We start from the raw sequence: 25,664 nt of genomic DNA on the forward strand, positions 1-25,664 counted from the left end.
TTTCTTTTTTTTTTTTTAAGATTTATTCATCCATTTGACAGAGATCACAAGTAGGCAGAGAGGCAGGCAGAGAGAGAGAGAAGCAGGCTCCCTGCTGAGCAGAGAGCCCAATGTGGGGCTCGATCCCAGGACCCTGGGATCATGACCTGAGCTGAAGGCAGAGGCTTTAACCCACTGAGCCACCCAGGCACCCCCGGCTGCTGGTTTTCTAGTGATGCATAACAAACACCCTCAAACTTAGTTATTAACTCACAGTTCTGTAAGTCAGAATGTCTGCATTCTCTAGAACATTCAGAATCTCACAAGGCTAAAATCCAGGTAGGCATTGGCCAGTCTCAGGAGCTGGGGATTGGTTGGGAGCCTCTTCCAAACAAATACGGTTATGACAGAATTCAGATCCTTGCTCTTATAGATATAAAATAGGTCCTGTTTCCTTGCTGGGAATCAGTTGGGAGCCACTTCAGCTAGGGGCTGCCTGAATTCCTTGCCATGTGGCCTCCTCCATCTTCAAGCTAGGAATGGAGAATCTCCCTTGACTGCACTCCATCACAGGCCTTGAGTCATTTTTGCTGGTAAGACCCAGTCCCACTGAAGAACTCACTGGATTACGGTTGTCCCATGGAGGATATTTTCACTGTCTTAAAGTTAACTGATGGGAACTTAACTCCAAGTACCAAACCCCTCCACAGCAGCACAGAGATTAGTACTTGAATGAGTAACAGGGAAAATGTGTGTGTACACCAGGGAGCAGGACTCTTGGGGCCATCTTAGAATTCTGCCTACCACCATGTTGAATTCCCATTTCCATCATTCCATCCACACTTATAAGATGGCATTCTACTTTAAAAAAGACCTCTTTTTCACCTCCTTTCTCTTTCTTTCAGTCAGTATGGACTAAAGAATTCTTTTCTAATTCAATATTTTGTAATCTATTATTGACATTATTCCTTTTCCTTCCCTTCTGATTGTGAAATCTCCTAGTTTTCTTATGGGCCTTGTCTACTTCCTCTCTCCCACCATTCTATGAGAGGCGACTGGGGTACCGCGCTCCTGTGAGGCCCACAGATAGGGTTCCCCAGCAAGGAGGAGCCAGGATCAGTTCTTACGATGGCTTCCAACCAATCCCTATCAGGGCGGGTGGAGTCAATGTCCTGATAGAGGATAGAACCAGCTCCAAGCAAGTCCTGGAGAACAAGAGAATCGTGAGACCACGCCCCGTTATGCAGACAGCCAATCAGGACTTGAGGTGCTGGTTTCTCCATTGTGAAGAAGTGGCCTTTAGGCACTGGAGTCTTGGGATGCTGGAGTCTTGGGTTAGAACAAGGGGAGGTAGATTGGGTTTGGCTCTCTGTTTTCAAGACACTCAGGATCTGTCTTTGTCTGGGTGGAAGGATCATGCCCCCAAAACAAGCCCCTGCCAATGCAGGGGCCCCAGCCAACGCAGGGGCCCCACCAGCTGCAGAGGCCCAACCGGCTGCAGCGGCCCCTGAGAAGCCGCCAAAGGAACCACAGACACCTGAAGAACTGGCATTTTATGCCCCGAATTATCTATGTTTGACCATCCTGGCTGTACTTCTTTTTCCTCCCCTGGGATTAATAGCTGTATTCTTCACTTACAAGGTAAAACAATACCTGTGCCATGGCCCATCCTGCCCTCTACAAGCCCCTTGCACCTGCTTCCATCCTGGGACCTGGGTAGGGGTTTCCCCTCAGTGACCATCAGCCTCCAGCCCTTCCCCAAGGGTGTCACAAGGCTGGACTCAGGAACCCACATCTAAAGCTCCTATCCCTACAGACCTGGCAGGCCAACAAGAACAGCCAGTGGGAAGAGGCTTACATCAACTCAGGCCGAACTGGTTGGTTGGATGTATTCGCCATACTCATCGGTTTAGGCATCATTTATATCTATGCCCTATTTATGTGAAAGTCAGGCCAGTAGTCCATAGGTCCACCTCAAATAGGACCCACCCACCAAGACACCAGCCAAATCAGCCGCCAGCAAGAAATCAACAGCTGAGACATCTTCTAGCCAAGAAACTTATCAGCCAAGGAACTCAACATCCAAGCAACCCACTAGCCTAGAGACATCATACTACTTCATCTTCTTGGCCTCCAGAGCCGTCTTCATCCACCTTGGGGGTCCTCACTTTCATGCTCTGGATGTGCTTTACTCTTTGATGCTGGGCTTCTCTTTCAGAAAAATATTTATTTAAACCAATAAAAATGAAGGGGATGTTTCAGCTTCTCATATGTGTGCATGTGTGTGTTTCTGAGTCAGCGCCTGTGTTATGCTGGGGCTCTGTGTTATCTCTGCTTTTTCTAGGAAAACAGAAATCTCCTATAGCTTTGGGAATCCCAAAGTCAAACCGTTGGGGGGGAAATGGAAAGACTTCAAGAAATAAACAATAGATTTAGTGGAAGAGCTGATGAAGACCACCTCTCTCCCAGTCAAAAGTAAATGGTCCCCTATTCCTGGAATAGGGGAAGTAAAGAAAGAGAGATTAGATGCAAGTGTATCCCTAAGGAGGTCCCTAAGGTCTGTGTCTAAGGAAGGGGTGAGGTGTCAAAGATCCCAGAAACCACTTATATTACTTCTTTACAAATAAGTCCTACAGAAGTTCCAAGATCACAAAGAAAATATGCTGCATGGTGTGGAGGTCTAGGAAGAAATGGCCTTAGACAGCCAAGTAGGATAGCCCATATCCCAGCTTGGTGAAAAGGAGGTGGAATGCCAAGTGCCAGGGTGGGAGTGACTATCTGAGAGGAGCCAGGGATAACACGGGAGCCATCCAGAATTAAGGAAAACAGAAATCTGGGCTGACATCATGGACAAAAAACACCCAGGGGTTCTTACTGGTACCTTAACTTCATGAACAAACCCAAATTCAGACCCAGAAACCCTAGACTTAGCAGAATTAAGTTCCTGTAGCCAAGAAGAACAGGGATTATCAACAAAAAGGAGGTTTGAGGAGCTGTGGAAAAGACTGCTAACTCTACCAAAGCTCAACTTTTCTTCCTGGGAGCACTACTCAGCCACATGTCCTAGGTTTCCCTGTGTGGCCATGAGATGGTCTTTGGCTCTGTGGAATGTGATCAGAAGTGATGTGTGCCACAACCCACTCTGGTCTTTAAATACCCCCATGGGCACTCTCTCCCATACTCTTCCTCCCCTAGCCGACTGGCCAAGTGACACACATGGTGATTTGAAGGCCACATGTCATAAGAACTCCCATCAGCCTTAGTCTCTGAACCACTCTAAGAACAGTCACTCTTTTTCCTCAACTGCCTCCCATGGCTGAGCAGAAAATATGTGTTGTGACACCATGTGTCTGGTCTATTCTGTAATTCAATCCGCCCTAACCAATGAAGATGCTGGAAAATGGAGTTACATTTCTTGTACATCTGGGGTTTTTACTTGAAATTCATGCCCAACAGACCCATCTTGTTGGGCAGTTTAGAGGAAATAATGAGTGAAGGAAACAACAAAGAAAGGTCTTAGTCCAGAGTTAACCTTAATCTTAGCTGACATGATGCTGTGTCTCTCTCCTCCATGATCCTGGGTATCTTCATGGATTACATGTGCTTATGGGACAATGCTCCATGTTATGAATGTACTTGGAGAGGGATTATGCTGGGTTGTCTGCTGTGTTAGTGGGTCTTGAGGGTCAGTCATCCCTGTCCCTCCTCAGGCCAGCCCAGAAAGCTGGGCCTGTCACATTCAGCTGCAAAGCCATGTGGAGTCAGGATGGCCCATTTCAGCATGAACAGCCAGGTCCAAAAAAGTCACATGGTGCTAGGAAACTTGGAAAGCCAGTCAATCTTCTCTGTTTTAGCTCTCTGACTCGCCCAAAGCTGTATTCTACTCTCAGGCATTTACATGGTTTTTACCACCACGTAATTATAAAACCAAATATTTACATCCTTGTATCTTGAAACATCATCAGTTGAATTACCATAATGAAACATGCATATTTAACAATCTTACCCACTATTCTCTCTCCCTACTACTAAACATCACAATTTTTAACTCAGTTTATAGGCTTTCCATTTCATTATGCCTGTCTAAGTATGTTCCATTACTAGGCCATGATGTTGGTTACATACTCTGGCTGGACTAATATTTTAACTCAGCTGCCAAACAACCCACCTGCCTGCAATCCTTCAGATTTTTCTTCCTTTTCATTTTTCTCTCCCCCCTCTTCCGCCACCTTTTTCTCCTCCACATTCTGCCCCTCCTGTCCCTCCTCCTCCTGCTCCTTCTCATCTTCTTCTACTGTTTACTTGCTCAGTCATCTATGTGGACCTTCACTAATTGTTCCCAATTCTCCAGAAGAACTCCCCCTGGTCAAGTGGGTCAGGTAACTTTTTTTAAAGATTTTATTTATTTGAGAGAGTGAGAGAGAGAGAGAGAGAGAGAGAGAGTAGTGAGGGAGAGCACAAGCAGAGAGGAGAGGGAGAAGCAGGTTCCCTGTGAGCAGGGAGATCATGACCGGAGCTAAAGGCAGATGCCTAACCAACTGAGCCACCCAGGTGCCCCAGGTCAGGTAACTTTTCAATTTTCCTTTTCCCTTAGGTCTTGAAACCTCTTTATTTATTTATTTGGGATTTTTAATTTACACAACATTCACATAAATACATCCTCATAAGGAAATACAAAGAGTATGGAGTAATACAAGGAGTATGGAGGAGCTCACCTCATGGCTGGTCAAGATATCATTTTTCCCCCTCTTGAAGGTAATTCTGTCAATATTTTGTCGTAACTCTTTCTAGTTACTTTTCTATGCATTTCCATGTGCACTGTGTCTACACACATTGACATCACACGGTTTTTCTGCTTACCAATAGGTCTTGATGATCTTTTCCTGTTAGTACTGAAGATTTTCAACACTGAATGCTCTGTATTCTGCTTCTGAATAACCCCCCCTCTCTTTTATGGTCCAAAGGGTACATTCCCATGTTCTCAGACATGCCTTTCTCCTTCAGTGATAGCTCATGGGATTCCAGCCCCTGGAATGAACCTGAAGGGCTTTCTGTGTCCTGGGAGGTTAAAGATATCCCAAGCAGGACAAGAGGGAGAGTATCACTAGAATAAATAGCAGCAGGAGAGCAGATTTTGTTCTATACCATGAACTAGTTTGGCAAATTTTATTTCTGACCCCTGAAAACCAACTTTAAGACACCACACTGTGACATTATTACTGTGTCCTACGATTATGATTTTTAACCTCTTAGAGTCTTCAATTCTGATAACCCATATATTGTATCACCCTTGTGATGATACTTAAACTGATGTCCTTATTTTCTGGAAGAAAGATGTACTTTTGAATTTTCTTTGTTAAATTGGAAGGTTACTAGCATGAAATCCATGGACATGTGGATTAAGAAAAGAAAAACAATACTTCCCCACTCAAGAAATACTCTCCAATAACCCATGATAGGACTGGATTTCTTATTTAAATGAAGAGTTTGAGAATCTGAGTCTCATTTAAATCAGGAGTACACTGGGTCTCTAATTTTTAAAAAAATTTAAGATTTATTTATTTATTTGACAGAGAGAGAGAGAGAGAGAGCATGCGAGCGCACAGGCAGGCAGAGTAGCAGGCAGAGGCAGAGGGAGAAGCAGGCTCCCTGCCGAGCAAGGAGCCCGATGTGGGACTCAATCCCAGGACACTGGGATCATGACCTGAGCCAAAGGCAGCCACTTAACCGACTGAGCCACGCAGGCGTCCCTAAAAGATGTTTTTATTGAAGGGGATAAGAGTCTATAACTCTTATATAACTCTTATGAACTTCCACAAACTTTTACAAAATGCACACCTATGTAACCTGCTCCTGAAATAAGGCACAGACTAGCAGATCCCTGTGCCCTCTTCCAGTCACTTACCCACAAAAGATAACCCCTACCCTAACCTCTCTCTTTTTTTTAAGATTAATTTTATTTATTGTGTGTGTGAGAGAGAGAGCATGGGCAGAGAGAGGAGTAGAGGGAGAAACAGGCTCCCTACTGAGCAAGGAGCCAGACACAGGGCTGGATCCCAGGACCCTGGGATCATGACCTGAGCCAAAGGCAGATGCTTAACCAACTGAGCCACCCAGGCATCCCCTTCTCTTCCTTTTTAAAATAACTGCCTGGTGGGCTACATCAGGGATTGCCAAGTTTACTATCAGGACCCTCCTTTTGATGGATATTTAGATTATTCCTATCTTTTGGCTGCCACAAATAATTCTGCAAGGAATATCCATGAGCAGCCTTCTCTGTTCACATGAGCAAGTATTCCTCTAGGATATAGTCCAAGAAGTGGGACTGCAGGGTTGAAGTATAAAGGGCTTTGGACGCTTCAGTGGTTAATACCATGATGACTTCTGCAAAGGCTTTATCAAATCACACCTCAGCCCCAGTGTTTGAAAGAATCATTCTTTGCCTTCTTGGCAGCACATGGTATCCTCAATCCTATGAATTCCTGTCAATTTGACGAATGAGAAGTGATAGCTCCTTATTGCTTTAATTGGCATTTCTCTGATAAGTAGTGAATTTGAGCATTGCTATGGACTGAATTGTGTCCCTCCAAAACTGGTTATAGTTCAGAATCTGTTTCTTGGTTTGTCTCTCTCTCTCTCTCTCTTTTATCCCTTTGCTCATTTGTTTTGTTTTGTAAATTCCACATAAGAGTGAAATCGTATGGTAATTTTCTTTCCCTGAACTGCCTTATTTCACTTAACACAATACTCTCTAGCTCCATCCATGTTGTCACAAATGGCAAGATTTCATTCTATTTATGGCTGAATAATATTCCAGTATGTGTGTGTTGTATATATATACGACATCTTCTTTAAAATTTCTTTATCCATTCATCTATCGATAAGCACTTGAGTTGCTTCCACAATGTGGTGATTGTAAATAATGCTGCAAAAAAACATAGATGTGCATGGAGCCCTTTGGATTAGTTTTTGACTTTGGGCGTAGGTATCCAGTGGTGCTAGATCGTAAGGTAGTTCTACAAAATTGATATATTGAGGGGCGCCTGGGTGGCTCAGTGGGTTAAAGCCTCTGCCTTTGGCTTATGTCATGATCCCAGGGTCTTTGGATTGAGCCCCGCATTGGGCTCTCTGCTCGGCGGGGAACCTGCTTTCTCCTCTCTCTGTCTGCCTCTCTGCCTACTTGTGATCTCTGTCTGTCAAATAAATAAACAAAATATTTTTAAAAAATTAATATATTGTTCCAAAAAAATTGATATATTGAAACCCTAACTCCCAGTATAACTGTGTTTGGATATAGCCGACAATATTGTATTAAAAATACAAAAAGTGCACCAAAACCAAATATTTTAAAAATCCAATTAGAAAATGGACAACAACATGCCCATCCTTCTACCAAAGAAGATTTACAGATGGCAAGTAAACACATAAAAAGATGCTAAGTATCATTAGCCATCAAGGTAATGCAAATTAAAAGCACACTGCGATATCACTACAAATCTGCCAGAGTGGCTCAGCTTTACAAAAAGTAGTGATAACATCAAATACTAGCAAAGGTACAGAGAAACCTGATCCCTCATACATAGCTGGTGGCAGTGTGAGATGGCACATCTAGACTGGAAAGCAATTTAACAGTTACTTATAAAACTGAATATGCAGGGTGCCTGGGTGGCACAGTCAGTTAAGCATCCAACCCTTGGTTTTGGCTCAGGTCGTGATCTCAGGGTCATGAGATCAAGCTCTGTGACGAGCTCTGCACTCAGTGCAGAGTCTGCTTAGGACTCTCTCTGCCCCCTCCCCCGACTCTCTCTCTCTCAAATAATCTTTAAAAAAAATAAATATGAAACCCAGCAATTGCGCTATTGGGTATTTCTATCTGAGAAATGAAATGTACATTCACATAAAAACTTGTACATGAATGTTTATAAAAGGTTTCTTTGTAACAGGCAAAAACTAAAAACAATCCAATGTTCATCAACAGGTGAATTTATAAACAAATTTGGTATTTTCTTTCTTTTTTAAGATTTTATTTTATTTATTTGACAGACAGAGATCACAAGTAGGCAGGGAGGCAGGCAGGGGCGGTGGGGGGGGGGGGGAAGCAGGCTCCCCGCTGAGCAGAGAGCCCTGAGATCATAACCTGAGCTGAAGGCAGAGGCTTAAGTCACTGAGCCACCCAGATGTCCCAGCAGATACATATTCTTGTCAAATGCACATGGAACTTCATCAGGATAGAACATATCTGTGCTCATTAAATAAACTTCTAACAAATTCCCAAGAATTAAAATTATAAAATGCATATGAAAGCACACAAAACAACCCATACATACAAAATCATATTATCTGACTATGGTATGAGAATTCTAATATGCCCCCCCACCAATATTCCTGCCCCTGGGGTATAAGCCTATATAATCCCCAACCATCAATATGATGCTATATCTCTTCCATGATGAAGTTAGGTTATATGGCACAGCTGACTCTAAGAAAAGAACATTATCTCAGTGGATCTAACCCTAAATACATGAGGTCTTTATCCGGGTCTAGAGGTCAGAGACAGTGGAAGTCAGAGACTCAAAGTGTGAGACAGACTTTGATGGAGGGAGATTCTCCCTTGATGGCTTTGAGATGAACAGGACCAGGACCACACAGCAAGGTATGCATGTGACTTTAGGAACTGAGAATAGATCTTGGCTAATAGCCAGCAAGGAAAAAACAATGGCCTCAGTCCCAAATCCTCAAAGAACTGATCTGCCACAACCCCAAGAGCTTAGAAGAACATCCAGAGCTCCATATGAGAACACATTTCAGCAGACATATTCATTTCAGCCTTGTGAAAACCTGAGCAGAGAACTCGGCCATACAGGTTCTGGATTTCTCACCTATAGAACAGTGTGATAATGAATAGCTGTTTTTTAAGTCACTGAGTGTATGGTGATTTGTTAAATAGAAATAGAAAACTAACATGTTGACCATCATAAAAGTAAAGTAGGGACCAACAGGAGAAAGATAATAGGAAAACATCCCAACACTTGGGGGAAAAACATACAAGCAAGTAATTCATCTGTCAAGGGCAATTAGAAAATGCTTTTAACTGATCAAAATTGAAGTAAATAACATATCAAAATATGTGGGGTACAGCTAAAGCAGTGCTTAAAAGGAAATGTACAACCTCAAATACTCATATGAGAAAATAAGAAATGTCTTAGGGTGCCTGGGTGGCTCAGTGGGTTAAGCCTCTGCCTTCAGCTTGGGTCATGATCTCAGGGTCCTGGGATCGAGCCCCGCATCGGGCTCTCTGCACAGCAGGGAGCCTGCTTCCTCCTCTCTCTGCCTGACTCTCTGCCTACCTGTGATCTCTCCCTGTCAAATAAATAAATAAAATCTTTTAAAAAAAGAAAGAAAAGAAGAAATGTCTCAAATTAACAATCTTAACTTCCAACTTAAGATACTAAAAAAAAAGAGAGCAAAATAATTCCCTCCCCGCCAAAACAAACAGAAGAAAGAGATAAGAGTGAAGAAAAAAAAAAATCAATGAAATTGACAAGGGGAAAACAATGAAACCATGGGGAAAATCAATGAAACCAAAAGCTGGTTCTTGAAAATAACAGATAAAATTGATAAACCTCTCATAAGACTGACAAAATAAGACAGAAGATACAATGACCAATATTAGAAAACAAGGAGGGAATACATCTAGAGGCCCTTGAAGACACTAAAGAGAAAATAAGGGACTATTACAAAGTATATGAATAGAATATAAACCATCACCACCGGGGTTTCTCCCAGGAATGCCATGCTGGCTCAATATTAGAAAATCAATCAATGCAATCAAACCATATTTTTTTAAAGATTTTATTTATTTATTTGGCAGAGATCACAAGTAGGCAGAGAGGCAGGCAGAGAGAGAGAGGAGGAAGCAGGCTCCCCGCTGAGCAGAGAGCCCAACGCAGGGCTCGATCCCAGGACCCTGGGATCATGACCCGAGCCGAAGGCAGAGGCTTTAACCCACTGAACCACCCAGGTGCCCCTGCAATCAAACCATATTAACCATCTCAAGAAGGAAAACCACATCATCAGTTGGTGCAGAAAAGGCACTTGGGAGTATTCAGCGTCAATTCGCAATAAAAATTCAGCACACCAGGACTAACAGGGAACGTCTTCATCCTGATAAAGGGCATCTACAGAAAACCTATAGCGAACATCCTGTGTCATGGTAAAGGGGAAGGCTTTCTCTCTAAAACTGGCAACAAGGCAAGCATGTCCTCTCCCACATCACTCCTATTTCCACATCAGACTGGAAGTCCTAGTGTGTACAATAAGTCAGAAAAAGAAAGAAAGGTCATATGGATTTGAAGGAAGAAATAAAACTACCCTTTTTGTAGATGACATGATTGTCTATGTAGAAAACCCCAAGGAATCTACAAAAAAACCCAGGAAACAAAAACAAAAACAAAACCCCTCCTGGAATGGATACAATGACTTTAAGCAGGATCACAGATTGTAATATCAACACACCAAAAAAACCAATGTGTTTCCTTATGCTAACAGTGAACAATCCGATCAAATTTATTTAAATAAGTAAAGGGGATTAAGAGTACACCTATCTTGATGAGCACTGAGTAATACATAGAATTGCTGAATCATTATGTTGTGCTCATGAAACTAATATAATACTGTATGTTAATTATACTTCTGTACAAAATAATAAATAAATTAAATAACAGCTATCAAAAATGATCATCATAGTATCATTTGCAATAGTTCTCACAAAGCAAGTAGTTGGGTATAAATCTAAACTATTATGTGTATCAGCTCTGTGTTTGAACTACAGCTGCTTATGAAGGAAGGAAGAGGTCTAAATGGAGAGGCTTCCCGTGCTGGTGAAATGGAAACTAAACTCCATGTCTCTCCCAAACTGATCTGAATCGCTAATGCAATTCCTATTAAAAGACCAACAAGGTTTCTAGATCTACACAAATATAGTCAAACAATTCCGAAAAAGATCAACAAAGTTGGAGTACTCATGTTACCCGATTCCTTCTCTCTCTCTGCCTGCCTCTTTATCACCATAAAACTACATTAATAACACAGTATGGTATTTGCAAATGGCTAGACACTAGATCAGCAAAACAGAATAAGGAGTGTAGAAAGAGACCTACATGAATATGGTCAGTTTATTATAAAAATACATCAAAATGCAATTTATAGAAGAAAGAACAGGGTTTCTTTCAATGGTGTTAGATTAATTAGACCACCATCTGCAAAACATAATTAATCCCCACTAAAACTTCACATCTTATACAAATATTAACTCAATATGGATCATCGATCTAAATGTAAAATGTAAATCCGTCAAACATTAAGAGAATATCTTCCTGACCCTGAATTAAACAGACTTCTTAGACATTACACCAAAAGTACATTCATAAAAGTAAAAAAAAAAAAAAAAGACTCAATTCAAAGTAAAAATCTTTGTTCTCCAAATGACACTGTTCAAAAATGAAAAAATAAGCTACAGAGCCAGAGAAAATATTTGTATATCACACATCTGACAAAGACTTGTATCCGAAATATGTAAGTGACCCCCTATTTTACCGCGATGACAACAAACCAATTTTTTAAAAATGAGAAAAAGATTTGAACTGACACTTCACCAAAGAGGATATACCAGTTGAAAATATGCACATGAAACGATGTTAATTCTCACAGTTTCCCCCTACTGCTAAAGAACCTGACTCCAAGCTGTTAAATGACCACTCTCAAGGTGCTGGAAGCAACTCAAGACTCCTAGGCCTACATCATTCTTGCCCCAAGTGGTACTTCCCTCCCCGCCCCGCCCCCACAAGACCCCGGTTTGACATCACCAATCACCTGAGAGAGTAGGAAGAGTCTGAACTCCTTTAGACCAATCAGCAGCCATGTGAGTATTGGATTCCCCACCCTATCACATGCAACCTCAATCAGCCAATGATAATAGAAAGATAGAATAGGAGGCGGAACCTGCATGGTCTCTATGGTAATTCCTGCCTGTTGAGTGAGTGAGAGGCTCCCCATAGCCTTGGTAGTGACAGATCCAGATTCCCTAATGAGGTGTCTGAAGGGGCAGGGAGGGAATTTATGGGGGGATAGGGTGGGAGGAAGAAAGCGTGAGTAATGGCAGAATGAGGGGGCAAGAAGGGTCTCAAGAGGAGACAGGGTGTTATAAGAACTATTTAGAGGGAACACGGCTTTAGGAGAACCGGGAGGCTGCTATGAGTGGAGGAAAGAGGGGTTCAGAGGATCAGGACGCTGGTTTCAGAGGTAGGGAGAAGGTAGCAGAGGGAGAAAGGGCAGGCCTTTATAAGGGGACAGAGAAGAGGCTACAAAAGGACATGGAGAGGACTTAGAATTTAGAGTTGGTCAAGGAAGGTCTTAGAGGAGCCAACAGAGAGGCCATAGGTGGGGGGAAGGGGGAGGGGGAGAGAGAGTTTATGGGTAAACAGTAAGGCTCATACAGATCATGACAGGTCCATAGGGACAAAGTGAGAGAGACAGCAAATGAGATCAAGAGAGAGGTACTGTAGGCACACACAGTTTTACAGGGTGAGAGCTTTGATGGAACAAGGTTCTATAGATGGAAAGCAGTGTTCAAGTGTTGAGTAGGGTCTTCTTTGTAGGTATTTTACAGGGGCAAAAGGCTGGTTTCGGGGACCATGAGGGTGTTACAGGAACAAAGTGTGATAGTGGCTCAGTTGTGGCTCCAGGGAGGGCAATGACAGTCATCAGAGTCAGCAAGGGATTTTGTGGGGGCGGTGTTAGGGGCCAAGTGAGACATGCTGTAGAGACCTTCAAGGCAGTTCTAGAAGACAGGGAGGAGGTTATAGGAGACATGGAGAGGGCTACTGGGAACAGGCAGGCATTATAGAGCATAGGGGTAGAGGAGGCTGGGAGATCCAGGGTAGAAGGAGGTATTAAAGGCAATAATGACAGGTTAAAGGGGACATGGTAGGAGTTAGAATCAGTATGAGTTTTAAAGGGGGTCAATGAAGATTTATAGAAGCCAAGGAGAGATGTGTTAGCATGAAACAGGAGGTAGTCAGAGGGGACAATAGAGTCCAGAAGTCCTTCTGAGTGATAACCTATCCCCTGCCCCCAGGCATTTGAAATTATGTCTGATGAGCCCCCAAAGGACTACCTTGTGCTGGCGATACTGGCCTACTTGCTGTGTTGTCCCATAGGCAGTGCAGCCATGTACTACTCTTCCCAGGTGGGAATCTGTGTCAAACCATTCCTGCCCTCTCCTCCCTCTCCACCCTGGCCCTGAACCTGAAACAGTTATGTCCATGATCTAACCTCCTGTTGGTTCAGGCCCCCATCCTGGTTCCTTACACCCTTCCTTACAAAAGGGCTTAAATAACCCTTTAAGCCCATCTATTCCCATTTCTCTTCTCCCCTCAAACCCAGACAAGGCGCCACAACTATAGGGATGAACCGGAATTGGCAGCTGAGACCTCTGAGACAACCTTCGTACTCTCAGTCATAGCAATTTCTTTGGGATGCATCGGTATACTCAACACCTGGATTGTGATCGTGATAACCGTATTTGCTCGGTAACCTCCTCTTCAGCTCATGAACAAACCACCAAATACATAACAGTGTCAGTCGCCTTCACTCTAAGTATACATTTGGGCCAAATGGGACAACTGCTCGTCAATGTCTGGACTGCCCAGTATTGATAGCCCGAGCCAGCAACTTGAGGTGGTTAATGGGGGAAAGAAGTGGTCGCTCAAAACAACCTATCGGACCTGGGCCCAAGACCAACACTGGGATCCTGTCAAGGCATGAGGGCCATGGGATACAGGGTGGGGCACTGGTTCCCCAGGGTAGCGTCCCTCTGCCCACATTCATACATTCATGCTCTAACTCTATTTATGCTGTCAAAGGCCTTGGCTGTGCTGCCCAATTCTAGGGACCTAACAGTGACAACTTCAGATCCTTCCACACCCTCTCAGAATTTATAAACCAGGGTGGAAGACACACATACCCAGAGTAGTCCAATCTTTAAGAGAAGAAAATGGAATAGTGGGAATGTAAGAGGGGAGATCTGCTCTGGAGTAATTGTGGTCTACCAGAAAACCAGGGAGTTAAGCCGCTGTCAGTGAACAAGTTAGAATTCAGGTCAGGTTATGAGTGTTTCTTTTTTATACCAGGTATGGTGCCTCCACCCCTCTCCAACCACCACCCATAATGTTTGTGATTTATTCATAAGTCGACAAATACTTTCCGAGCACCTAAGATGCAATAGGCACTGTACTAGGAGCCAGGAACTGGGATCTCAGCACACCAAGATAAGACCCCCTTCTGGGTGACCTTAGTATTATAACCAACTCTTAATGATCTGCAACAAAGTAACTATAGAGATTGCTAGTAGTTACTTTGAAACTAACAGCAATTTGGCATTGCCAAGACATCCAAGTATATGATCAATAAACTTGTCTTGTCCAACAGGGTATGGACCAAAAATCTGTCCATGACAGACTGGAGATATCTACAACCACAAATAGTTTGAGATGCTCTAGGCTAGTGGACAATGAGTTCTAGAAGGTATGTTGTTGAGGGTCAGGCTAGCAGCTATAACAAACTCTACCAATTCCATATCTCACACAATAGAACTTTGTTTCATGCTCACAGATCCTCCCAGTGTGGGCATCTCTGGTAGCCCACATACTAAGTCAAGGATCCAGCCTCCTTCCACTTGGTGATTCCACCATCTTCTAAGGACTCAGAGTGTTTTGATTGAGGCAGAAGGTGAGAGACTGGAGAACCTCCACTACTTTCTTAAAATCCTCCACCCAAAAGTGAACCCTTTGTACTCCTGGTGGGAATGTAAATTTTGACAGCCACTATAGGAAACAGCATGAAGATTCCTCAAAAATTAAAACTAGAAGTACCATATGATCCAGAAATCCCACTTCTGGATACATATCCAAAGGAAATAAAATCAATGAGGTATCTGCAACCTGTGACGACTGCACCCTTATTCACAATAGCCAAGATTGGAAACAACCCAACTGTCCAGCAATGGATGAATGAATAAAGAAGATAATGAGGACAGTCTGGGAAAAGAGTAGAAACTTTTGGTTATAAGATGAATAATATGGGAGGATCTAATATATAACATGGTGACTATAGTTAACAATATTGGGTTGTATACTTAAAATATGCTGGAGTATATAAAGTGTTCTCATGAAAAAGTAACTGTGAAGTGATGGGTGTGTTCATGAACTTGATTGTGGTAATAATTTCAAAATGTGTATATATACCAAATTACCATGTTGTACACTTTAAATATATTAGAGTTTTGTCAATTATATCTCAGTAAGACAGTAAAAAAAATCCTTTTTTAAAAAATAGAGTTTGGGCCTTATAGCAACATATATCACTTTTGCGCTCAGTCGATCGGACAGAACTAGTACCATGGCTTCCAGTGGATCTAGGGGCCTCTGGTATGAAGACCCCAGACAGAGCCATTGACATTTTGCAGACCCTGAGAGGAAGCCCAGCTGCAAAATTCTGTAGAGAGTGACAGAGAGCCCACACAGATGTTGACAATGCAGGGGCAGCCTTGGGGTGAAGATGACCTACGCTCTTCTGTCACCTCATTCATCTTTACCCACTGGCATTCTGACTTGGCTCCTCTCTCTCCAAATTTGCCCAGCCCACCCCACCTGCTGAGACCCAGCCTCAGGACCAACGCTCATCTCTGGGGAGACTTCGTGATGCAGCCCTCGAGCCACCTTCTGTTTCAAGCCCGTTCTGTCCCCCACTGCCACCACTACACACACCGCTTTCATCAACTTGCTCTTGACAGTTTTCCACAGCGGTCATGGACAGGGACCAGCTGACTCAAAGATCTCCAGGGCCCCCCACTCACCTCCCTGTCCATGGGGAGGCCCTCAGTCCTTCTATCATCGTGAAACAAGAGTCTGGGACAAAGGGCCTCTCCCAAGGGAAGGGACACTCTTCCTAAGGTGGCCTCAGCACCCTTCTCGTCCCCAGCCCAGGATCTGGATCCAACATCTTTAGCCCCTGGAAGGAGGACTGTCTGCATTAGCCGGCTTGAGGGCTGGTGAGAGAAGGAAGTGCAAAGGGAGGTCTGTACGCTGCTCTGCCTGGTCAGTGCCCCAGCTCTAGGCCGGGTGCCAGTGGCCTCCCAGGATGGGACCTGCTGGAGCAGCCAGGCCTTTCCTGGACACAGATGGGGGCAGGCATATGGATACTGGAGCCAGCCTGCCTGCCTGAGTTCAAGCCCGAGTCAGGACCTGGTGCTGAAGCTAATTAACCTTCCTGTTGCTTCGGATTTCTTACCTGTAGGATGGAACCCGCAGGGAGTGCTGTGAGGATGGACAGAGCCCGTGCTTTCCCTACAATTCAGAGCAAACCCCTGAGACTTCAGAACTGCACGGGCTTTTGACTGGTTTTGATTGTTAACCCCACAACGTCTGATGCTGATGTGAATGGACACCAGGGTGGCTCAGTCGGTTAAGTGTCTGCCTTTGGTTCAGGTCATGATCCCAGGGTTCTGCAATCGAGTCCTCTGTCAGCCTCCTTGTTCAGTGGGGAGACTGCTTCTCCCTCTGCCTGCTGCTCCCCCTGCTGTGCGCTCGCTCTCTCTCTCTATTTCTCTCTCTGACAAATAAGTGTTAAAAAAAAATAAAATGATGCCGGTGTGAAAAATAAATGTTTTAAATGGAGTTGGGAGGCCCTAAAAAGAAGGCTGTCACCGGCTGCCACTTGCCATAAGAAGCAAATATTCATTCCCCAACAGGAAGAAGCTTGCTTTACATATCCCAGCAGTGGATATGTAATGGATATGGAATGGAGGGGAGACTTGCTCCTAGCACTCCCAGCAGCCCAGCCAATGAGAACGCAGGGAAACAGCCCTTCCCAGCTTCCCCCTTTCTCTTATAAAAGTAAGCCCCTACCCACCCCCACCCCCGCCAGCTCTCAGGACTGGCCTAAGATTTGCCATAGTTTGCTTGTCCCGAATTGCAATTCCCCTGCTATTAATGAATAAACTTATTTTCTGGTAAAAATAGGTGGCTTTTTTCTTTTAAGATCAACACTGATGACCCAGGCTCATGCACCAGAAAAGCAGTGAGGTGAACTGTTAATTAGGTTGAGGTTCAGCAGCAAGTAACAGAGCAGGGGGCCAGGCAGGAAACCACACATACACTTTCAACAAGGTAGAGGCATTTCCCTCTCACATAAAAGTCTGGAGTTTGGTGATTAGGACTGGCCTGAAGACCTCTCAGAATGTCAAGGTAGGGCTCCTTCCATCCATCTGTTCCTGTTCTCTAATCTGGGGCACTCATCCACAAAGCACAAAATGACTGCTCAAGCCATCACATGTGCATCCAAGGCAGTGAGACAGAGGAAGGGAAAGTGGACCTGTCTTTTAGGACACTTTCAGGAAGTTACACACACACACACACACACGCAAGGCTGCTGTGAACTCTCATAGACAAGTTCTTGTATGCATATATGCTTTCATCCCTTTTAGATAAATAACTAGGAGTGGGATGCCTAAATCATATGGTAGATGAATGTTTAACCTTTATAAAACTGCCAAAGAGTTTTTCCAAAGTGGTTGTACCATTTTACATTTGTATCAGCCAGGTATGAGAGTTTTAATTGCTCCACATATTCGCCAACACTTGGTATGATTACTCTTTTTAATTTTAGCCATAATTAGAATGTAGTGGTATCTCGCTATGATTTTAATATGCATTTCCCTAATGGCTAATGATAGTACCTTTCCAAGGACTTATCTACCATTTATACACCTATTTGGTAAAAGTTTTTGTTCAAGTCTTTTGCCAATTTTTATCAGTTTGTCTTATTGAATTTTGAGAGTTCCTGATCTATTTTGGAATCGAGTCCCTTATCATATTTTCCAGTTTGTAGCTTGTCTTTTAATTCTCTTAACAGTGTCTTTTTAAAAATATCTATTTATTTATTTATTTGAGAGAGAGAGTGCAAATGGGAGGGGCAAAAGGAGAAGGAGAGAGAATTTCAAGCGGACTCCACGCTGAGTGCGGAGCCCAACATTGGGCTCAAACTCATGACCCTGAGATCACAACCCCTGAGCCGAAACCAAGAGTGGGAAACTTAATGACTGTACCACGCAGGTGCCCCTTAACAGTGTCTTTTGAAGAGCAGAAGTTTTAACTTTGATGAGGCCAATTTTGCCTTTAACAGATCATGCTTTTGTTGTTAAATCTCAGAAATCTTTGATTAACTCGAGTTTTCTCTTATGTTCTCTTCTAGAAGTTCCATAGTTGTGGTTTTACATTTAGATCTAGGATTCACGCTGAGGTCATTTTTATTGGCATAAGATATGCATCTAAGTGTGTTCCTCTGCATATGGATAGCCAATTAATCCCAGGACATTTGTTGAAAACACTAGCCTTCTTCACTCTATTGTTTTTGCACATTTTAAAAACCTCAAATGCTTACATATGTTAAGATCTATCTCTGAACTAAGAATAGACTACCCTTTTCCATTATCTATTTGTCAATACCACACTGTCTTAATTTCTGATTATAACAGACCTTGAAGTGAAACAGTGTGAGTTCTTCCCTCTCTTCCTTTTCAAAGTTGTTTTGACTGTTCTGGTTCTTTTTTATTTCCATCTGAATTTAGGGATAAGCCTGTAAATTTATTTTAAAAGAAAAAACCTGCACTGGGACTACACTGACTCTATAAATCAATTTGCGAATTAACATCTTAACAATATTTTGTGTCTTCCAATTCGTGAACATGGCACATCTCTCCATTTACTCAAGACATCTTTAAAATCTCTTTGCAGGGGTGCCTGGGTGGCTCGGTTGTTGGGCGTCTGCCTTGGGCTCAGGTCATGATCCCAGGGTCCTGGGATGGAGTCCCTGCTCAGAGGGGAGCCTGCCTCTCCCTCTCCCACTCCCCCTGCTTGTGTTTCCTCTCTCACTATGTCTCTCTCTGTAAAATAAATAAATAAAATCTTTAAAAAAAATAAAATCTCTTTGCAATGTTTTGTAGTTTTCAATGTACAAATCTTACATGTCTTTTGTCAGATTTATCCTGAAGTATTTAATATTTTTGACCCTATTATAAATGGCATTTTAAAAATTGTGGTGAAATACACATAATATAAAACTTACCATTCAAAAATCTTTGAAGTTCAATATTATAAAGTACCATTCATATTTTCAACCAATCTCCAAAAGCCTTTTCATCTTGTAAAGCTAAACTCCATACCCATTAAACACAACTCCCGAGGAACCTGGTTGGCTCAGTCAGTTAAGCATCTGCCTTCTGTCAGGTCCTGATCCCAGGGTCCTGGGATTGAGCCCCAGGAATGGCTCTTTGCTCAGCCAGAAGCCTGCTTCTCCCTCTCCCTCTGCCTGTTGCCCCGCCTGCTCATTCTCTCCCTCTCTAATAAATAAATAAAATCTCAAAAATAAAATAAAATAAACACAACTCTCCATTCCCTTCCTCCCCCCAGCCCTTGACAACCACCATTCTACTTTCTGTCTCTATGAATTTGACTACTCTAGGTTCCTTATATAAGTGGGATCATATTGTGTCTTTTGGTGACATTTATTTTTCTTGGCATAATGTACACAAGGTCCATCCATGTTATAGCATATATCAGAATTTCCTTCCTTTTTAAGGATATCTATCATGTTTTTTTGTCTTTTTCAAATTTTTACTTAAATTCTAGGTAGTTAACATATAGTGTAATATTGGTTTCAAGAGTAGAATTTAGTTGGGGCGCCTGGGTGGCTCAGTGGGTTAAAGCCTCTGCCTTTGGCTTTGGTCATGATCCCAGGGTCCTAGGATCGAGCCTCACATTGGGCTCTCTGCTCAGCAGGGAGCCTGCCTCCCCGCTCCCTTTCTCTGCCTGCTGCTCTGCCTACTTGTGATCTCTGTCAAATAAATAAAATCTAAAAAAAAAAAAAAAAAAGAAAAGAAAAGAAAACCCTACCTCTTATACAATAATGAACTCAATATGGATCACATATTTAAATGTAAAATGTAAGTATATCACACATTTAGAAGAAAACATAGAAGATCTTCCTGACACTGGACTAAGCAGAGAAACTCTTAGACATGACAACAAAAGCACATCCATAAAAGAAAAAATTAATTGAGTTTAATACTAATTAAAAACTTTCCTCTGCACATGACACTGCTAGAAAATTAAAAAGATAAACAGCAGACCCAGAGAAAACACTTGCGAATCACATATCTGAGAAAGGACTTGTATCCAAAACATATAAACGGCCTTCGAAACTAAACTAATAAAAACTCCCGGAATTGACCAATCATCTAAGAGAGTAGGAAGAGTCTGAACTCCTTCAGACCAATCAGCAGCCATGTGTGTATTGGATTCCCCGCCCTATCACATGCAACCTCAATCAGCCAACAGTAATAGGAAGACAGGATAGGAGGCGGGGCCTGCATGGTCTCCCCGGTAACCCCTGGCAGGTTGGAATGAGGAAGAAGCTCCTTGTACCCAGACCCAGATGACTTAATGGGGGTGTTTGAAGGGGCAGGGAATTTATGGGGGGATAGGGTGGCAGGAAGAAAAGCGTGAGTAATGGCAGAATGAGGGGGCAAGAAGGGTCTCAAGAGGAGACAGGGTGTTATAAGAACTATTTAGAGGGAACACGGCTTTAGGAGAACCGGGAGGCTGCTATGAGTGGAGGAAAGAGGGGTTCAGAGTGTCAGGACGCTGGTTTCTGAGGTAGGGAGAAGGTGGCAGAGGGAGAAAGGGCAGGCCTTTATAAGGGGACAGAGAAGAGGCTACAAAAGGACATGGAGAGGACTTAGAATTTAGAGTTGGTCAAGGAAGGTCTTAGAGGAGCCAACAGAGAGGCCATGGGTGGGGGGGAAGGGGGAGAGGAAGGGAGAGTTTATGGATAAACAGTAAGGCTCATAAGCAGACAATGGTCCATAGGGACAGAGTGAGAGAGACAGCAAATGAGATCAAGAGAGAGGTACTGTAGGCACACACAGTTTTACAGGGTGAGAGCTTTGATGGAACAAGGTTCTATAGATGGAAAGCAGTGTTCAAGTGTTGAGTAGGGTCTTCTTTGTAGGTGTTTTATAGGAGCAAAAGGCTGCTTTCGGGGACCATGAGGGTGTTACAGGAACAAAGTGTGATAGTGGCTCAGTTGTGGCTCCAGGGAGGGCAATGAGAGTCATCAGAGTCAGCAAGGGATTTTGTGGGGGCGGTGTTAGGGGCCAAGTGAGACATGCTGTAGAGACCTGCAAGGCAGTTCTAGAAGACAGGGAGGAGGTTATAGGAGACATGGAAAGGGCTACTGGGAACAGGCAGGCATTATAGAGCATAGGGGTAGAGGGGGGTGGGAGATCCAGGGTAGAAGGAGGTATTAAAGGCAATAATGACAGGTTACAGGGGACATGATAGGAATTAGAGGGAGTCAGTATGAGTTTTAAAGGAGGTCAACAAAGAATTTATAGGAGCCAGGTTATCATGGAAAAGAGTTAGAGGGGACAGCAGAGTCCAAAAGCCATACTGAGCCATGACCCACTCCCTGCCCACAGGCATTTGAAATTTTGCGGGACAAGCCCCCCAAAGACCACATGTGCCTATCAATTTGTGCCTTCCTCCTGTGTTTTCCCGTAGGCATTGTAGCCTTGATCTTCTCTGTCCAGGTGGGAAACTGCATCATGCCAATCCTCTCCTCCTCTACTCCCTTTTCATCCTGGCCTTGACCTTGACTCAAATTCTTTCTTTTGTCCCTCCTGTGGGTTCAAGTTCCCACCCTGGGTCCTTTCAGTCCCACAGCTCACCCATTACAATAACCCATTAAAGCCCAACTATTCCCGTCCTGTCTCTCCCCTCTAACCAGACAAGGCACAGCAACATGTGGAATAACAGAGCCTTGGCAGCCGAGACCTCCCACCAAGTCTACTACATTGCAGTCTTGGGGATTGTTTTAGGAAGCCTCATCACCCTCACCATCTTGATACTCCTCATGATGGACTTATTTGCTCGTTAACCTCCTTTTCAGCAAACTACCAAATATATACAACAGTGATACTTACCTTGGCTCTAAGTATCCATTTGGGCCAAATGGGAAAACCTTTTCTAAATGTCTGGACTGCTAAGTGTTGACAGCCTGAGCTATCATCTTGAGGTAGTTGATGGAGCAAGAAAGGGGCCAGCTGGGCAGTCCACTGGACCAAAGTTCAGGATGAACCCTAGGAACCTGCCAGGAGATAGGGGCTATGGAGGCACGGTAGGGCACTGTTTACTCAGGGCATCTTCTTCCTGTTTACATCATACATTCATGCCATAAGTCTGTTCATACCAAGGGCCTTGGCTGTGCTATGACTCTGGGGATATAGCAGTGATCACTTCAGATTCACCACACCCCCTCTGGACTTATAAACCAGGTACAGACAGACATATCACCAGGCATTGACAGTCCAGTGTGGTCTAATCTCCAGTAGGGGAAACTTAGAGAGGAGGGTTTTAAGAGACCAGACCTAATCTTGGGTACTTATGGTCTACCAGAAAGCCAGGGAGTCAAGCAGTTGTCAGTAAACCGATAGGAATTCAGGTCAAGTTACAATTGTAGAGAACTTCTATTACAGGTATGGTTGCCTCTTCTCCCCCTCACCACCAAAGTTTGTAATTTATTCATTATTCAACACAGAATTTTTGAGCATGTAGGATGTACCAGGCACTATACTGAGCTGGAAACTCAACAGAGCAAGATAAGTACAACTCCTTTCTGAAGGAGCTTACGTTCTACTGGGAAGAATACCATAAGCAAATAGACCTCTAAATAAACAAGATAATCATAGGGAGCGGTGAATGGTAAGGAGAGACATAACACAGGGTAATAAGCTAAAGTAGTACCACTGCTGGTCCACTGTTGTTAATGGTCTGCAACAAGAGAAGTGCAGAAATTGCCAATAAGCATTACAAAACTCACAGAAATTTGACATGGCCAGGACATGCAAGAATATAACCAATAGTCTTGATTCTTGAATATAATTCTTGAATATAATCAATATCAACAAGACTTCTCTTGTTGGACAGAGATTGGACAGATTGGAGAGATTAAAAAATGAGTCCTACTCCGCAAGCACAAATAGTCTGAGGTACAGTGAGCTAGTGGGCAATGAGGTCTAGAAATATACTGTTTAGAGTCATACTAGTGGCTATAACAAATAAACCCCACCATTTCAGTACTCACAAAATCCTTTATTTCACATTCACCAAACCTCCCAAAGTGGGCCTTTCTGGTTGCCCACATATTAAGTCAGGGATCCAGACTCCTTCCACTTGGTGATTCCACCATCTCCTAAAATGCTCAGAGTATTCTGAAGGACTCCAGATGAGAGACTGGAGAACCCCCACTTGCTTCCTAAAATCTTCAGCCCAAAACTGAATCCTTATACACTCTTGGATGGGAATGTAAATCGGTACAGCCACTATGAAATATGAGATGGGGGTTCCTCAAAAAATTAAAAGTAGATGTACCACATGATCTAGAAATCCTGCTTCTAGGAATATATCCAAAGGGGGGGAAAAAAATCACTGTCTCAGAGACATCCATATTCTCATAATTACAGCAGCATTATTCACAATACCCAAGATATGGAAATAACCCAAGTGTGTACCAATGAATGAAATGATAGAGGATTTGGGGTGTGTGTGTGTGTGTGTGTGTGTGTGTGTGTGTGTATACACACCATATGATTTCTTTATATATAAAGAAATATTAAACCATGAGAAGCATGAAATCCTACCATTTGCAACAACACAGATAGACCTTGAGGCCATTATGCTAGTGAGATAAGTCAGCTAGAGAAAGACAAACACTGTGTGGTATCACTTATATATGAAATCTAAAAAAGCCAAACTCACAGAAACAGAAAGTAGAGTGATGGTTGCCAGGAGCTGGGGGAAATGGGGACAGGCTTTTTTTTTTTTCTAAGATTTTATTTATTTATTTGACAGACAGAGATCACAAGTAGGCTGAGCAGCAGGCAGAGACAGAGGGGGAAGCAGGCTCCCTGCTGAGCAGAGAGCCTGATGCGGGACTCAAGGCTCGATCCCAGAACCCTGGGATCATGACCTGAGCCGAAGGCAGAGGCTTCACCCACGGAGCCACCCAGGCTCCCCGGGACAGGCTTTTAAAAGGATTCAAACACTCGGTTATATAAGATGAGTAAGATCTTAGGATCTAACGTATAACATGGTGACTATGGTGAATAATACTGTACCGTACTTAAAATTTTCTAAGAGTGGGGCACCTGGGTGGCTCAGGGGATTAAGCCTCTGCCTTCGGTTCAGGTCATGATCTCAGGGTCCTAGGATTGAGCCCTGCATTGGGCTCTCTGCTGAGCAGGGAGTCTGCTTCCCTCTCTGTCCCTGCCTGCCTCTCTGCCTATGTGTGATCTCTCTCTCTCTCTCTCTCTCTCTGTCAAATAAATAAATAAATAATCTTTAAAAAAATTTTTTCTAAGAGAGTATACCTTACATGCTCTCACCAAAAAAGGGAGGAAAAGGGCAACTATGTGAGGTAATGGATGTATTAGTTAACTTGGTTGTGGTAATAATTTCACAATGTATACGTATAACAAATAATCATGTTGTACACTTTAAATAGCTTACATTTTTCGCCAATTATACCTCAGTAATCTAGGGGGATTTTTTTTTAAATAAAGTTTTGGCCCTAAGTGATATACATCTCTTACTCACAGTCCATTGGACAGAACTAGTCTCATGACCTCAACTGGTTGCAAGGGCTTCTGGAAAATGTAGTCTCAGACTGGCTGACACTAGCTGGCTTTGCCACAGAAAGCCTTTCTAAGGGGCCCCTGGGTGACTCAGTCAGTTGAGTGTCTGCCTTCAGCTCAGGTCATGATGCCAGCATCCTGGGATTGAGTCCTGCATTGGGCTCCCTGCTCAGCAGGGAGCCTGCCTCTCCCTCTCCCTCTGCTCCTCCCTACCCTGCTCCTGCTCAAGTGCTCTCACTCTCTCAAATAAATTAATCAGAAAGACAGAGAAAGAGAGAGAGAGAGAGGAAGGAAGGAAGGAAGGCAGGCAGGCAGGCAAGCCTTTCTAAGATGTTCTTTGAGCTGAAACACGGAAACCCAAGTGTCAGAGCTGCTCCAAGAACTATGAGAACCGGGTGCCCAGAGTGGGAATGGCAATCACAAAGACAAAAGGAGGCCAATGTGCCAGTGAGTAATGTCACACTCTCCCATTCTCCAAAGCAGGTGGGGTTCTCTCCTCCTCCCTGTGAGAACTCTTGTAGGTGCTTTCCAGCTCTCCTGAAGAGGAAATCCAACATGTCTGTACCTTCCATCTGACAAAGATCTGCTCATAGGAATCTTTTGTAGACATCTTTTGCAGGCTATCTTTAGGACCTCCAACCCCCTCCATGCCTGGCTCTGCACTGGGTGACATAACACTGACCAATACAGATCCCGTCCCTGTCCTCGGGACATCTGCCCTCCAGTGGAGAAGACAGGCTCACCCCCAGATGGGACTGCAAGCTGTCCTTTCATTTATTCTTTCATTCGGCAAAGTTTTATTGTGCGTCTCCCGCAGTGCCATTCTGGTGGCATGTGAAAGATGATAAACTTAAATAAGAAAAATATTAAGAGTACT

At 43.5% G+C, this 25,664-nt stretch overlaps 1 protein-coding gene across 1 annotated transcript; it reads left to right on the forward strand.

Moving 5' to 3' along the window:
* Window positions 1-1,395: 1,395 nt before the first annotated feature.
* Window positions 1,396-1,924, forward strand: PMIS2 (PMIS2 transmembrane protein; the record flags this gene model as incomplete). The annotated part of the gene is made up of 2 exons (XM_080828541.1): window positions 1,396-1,620; window positions 1,796-1,924. The coding sequence occupies 2 exons, from the start codon at window positions 1,396-1,398 to the stop codon at window positions 1,922-1,924; spliced, it is 354 nt and encodes a 117-aa protein (XP_080684667.1).
* Window positions 1,925-25,664: the final 23,740 nt, after the last annotated feature.

The sequence above is a fragment of the Martes martes genome, assembly GCF_963455335.1.
Source record: "Martes martes genome assembly, chromosome: 17".
Classification (NCBI taxonomy): Eukaryota; Metazoa; Chordata; class Mammalia; order Carnivora; family Mustelidae; genus Martes; species Martes martes.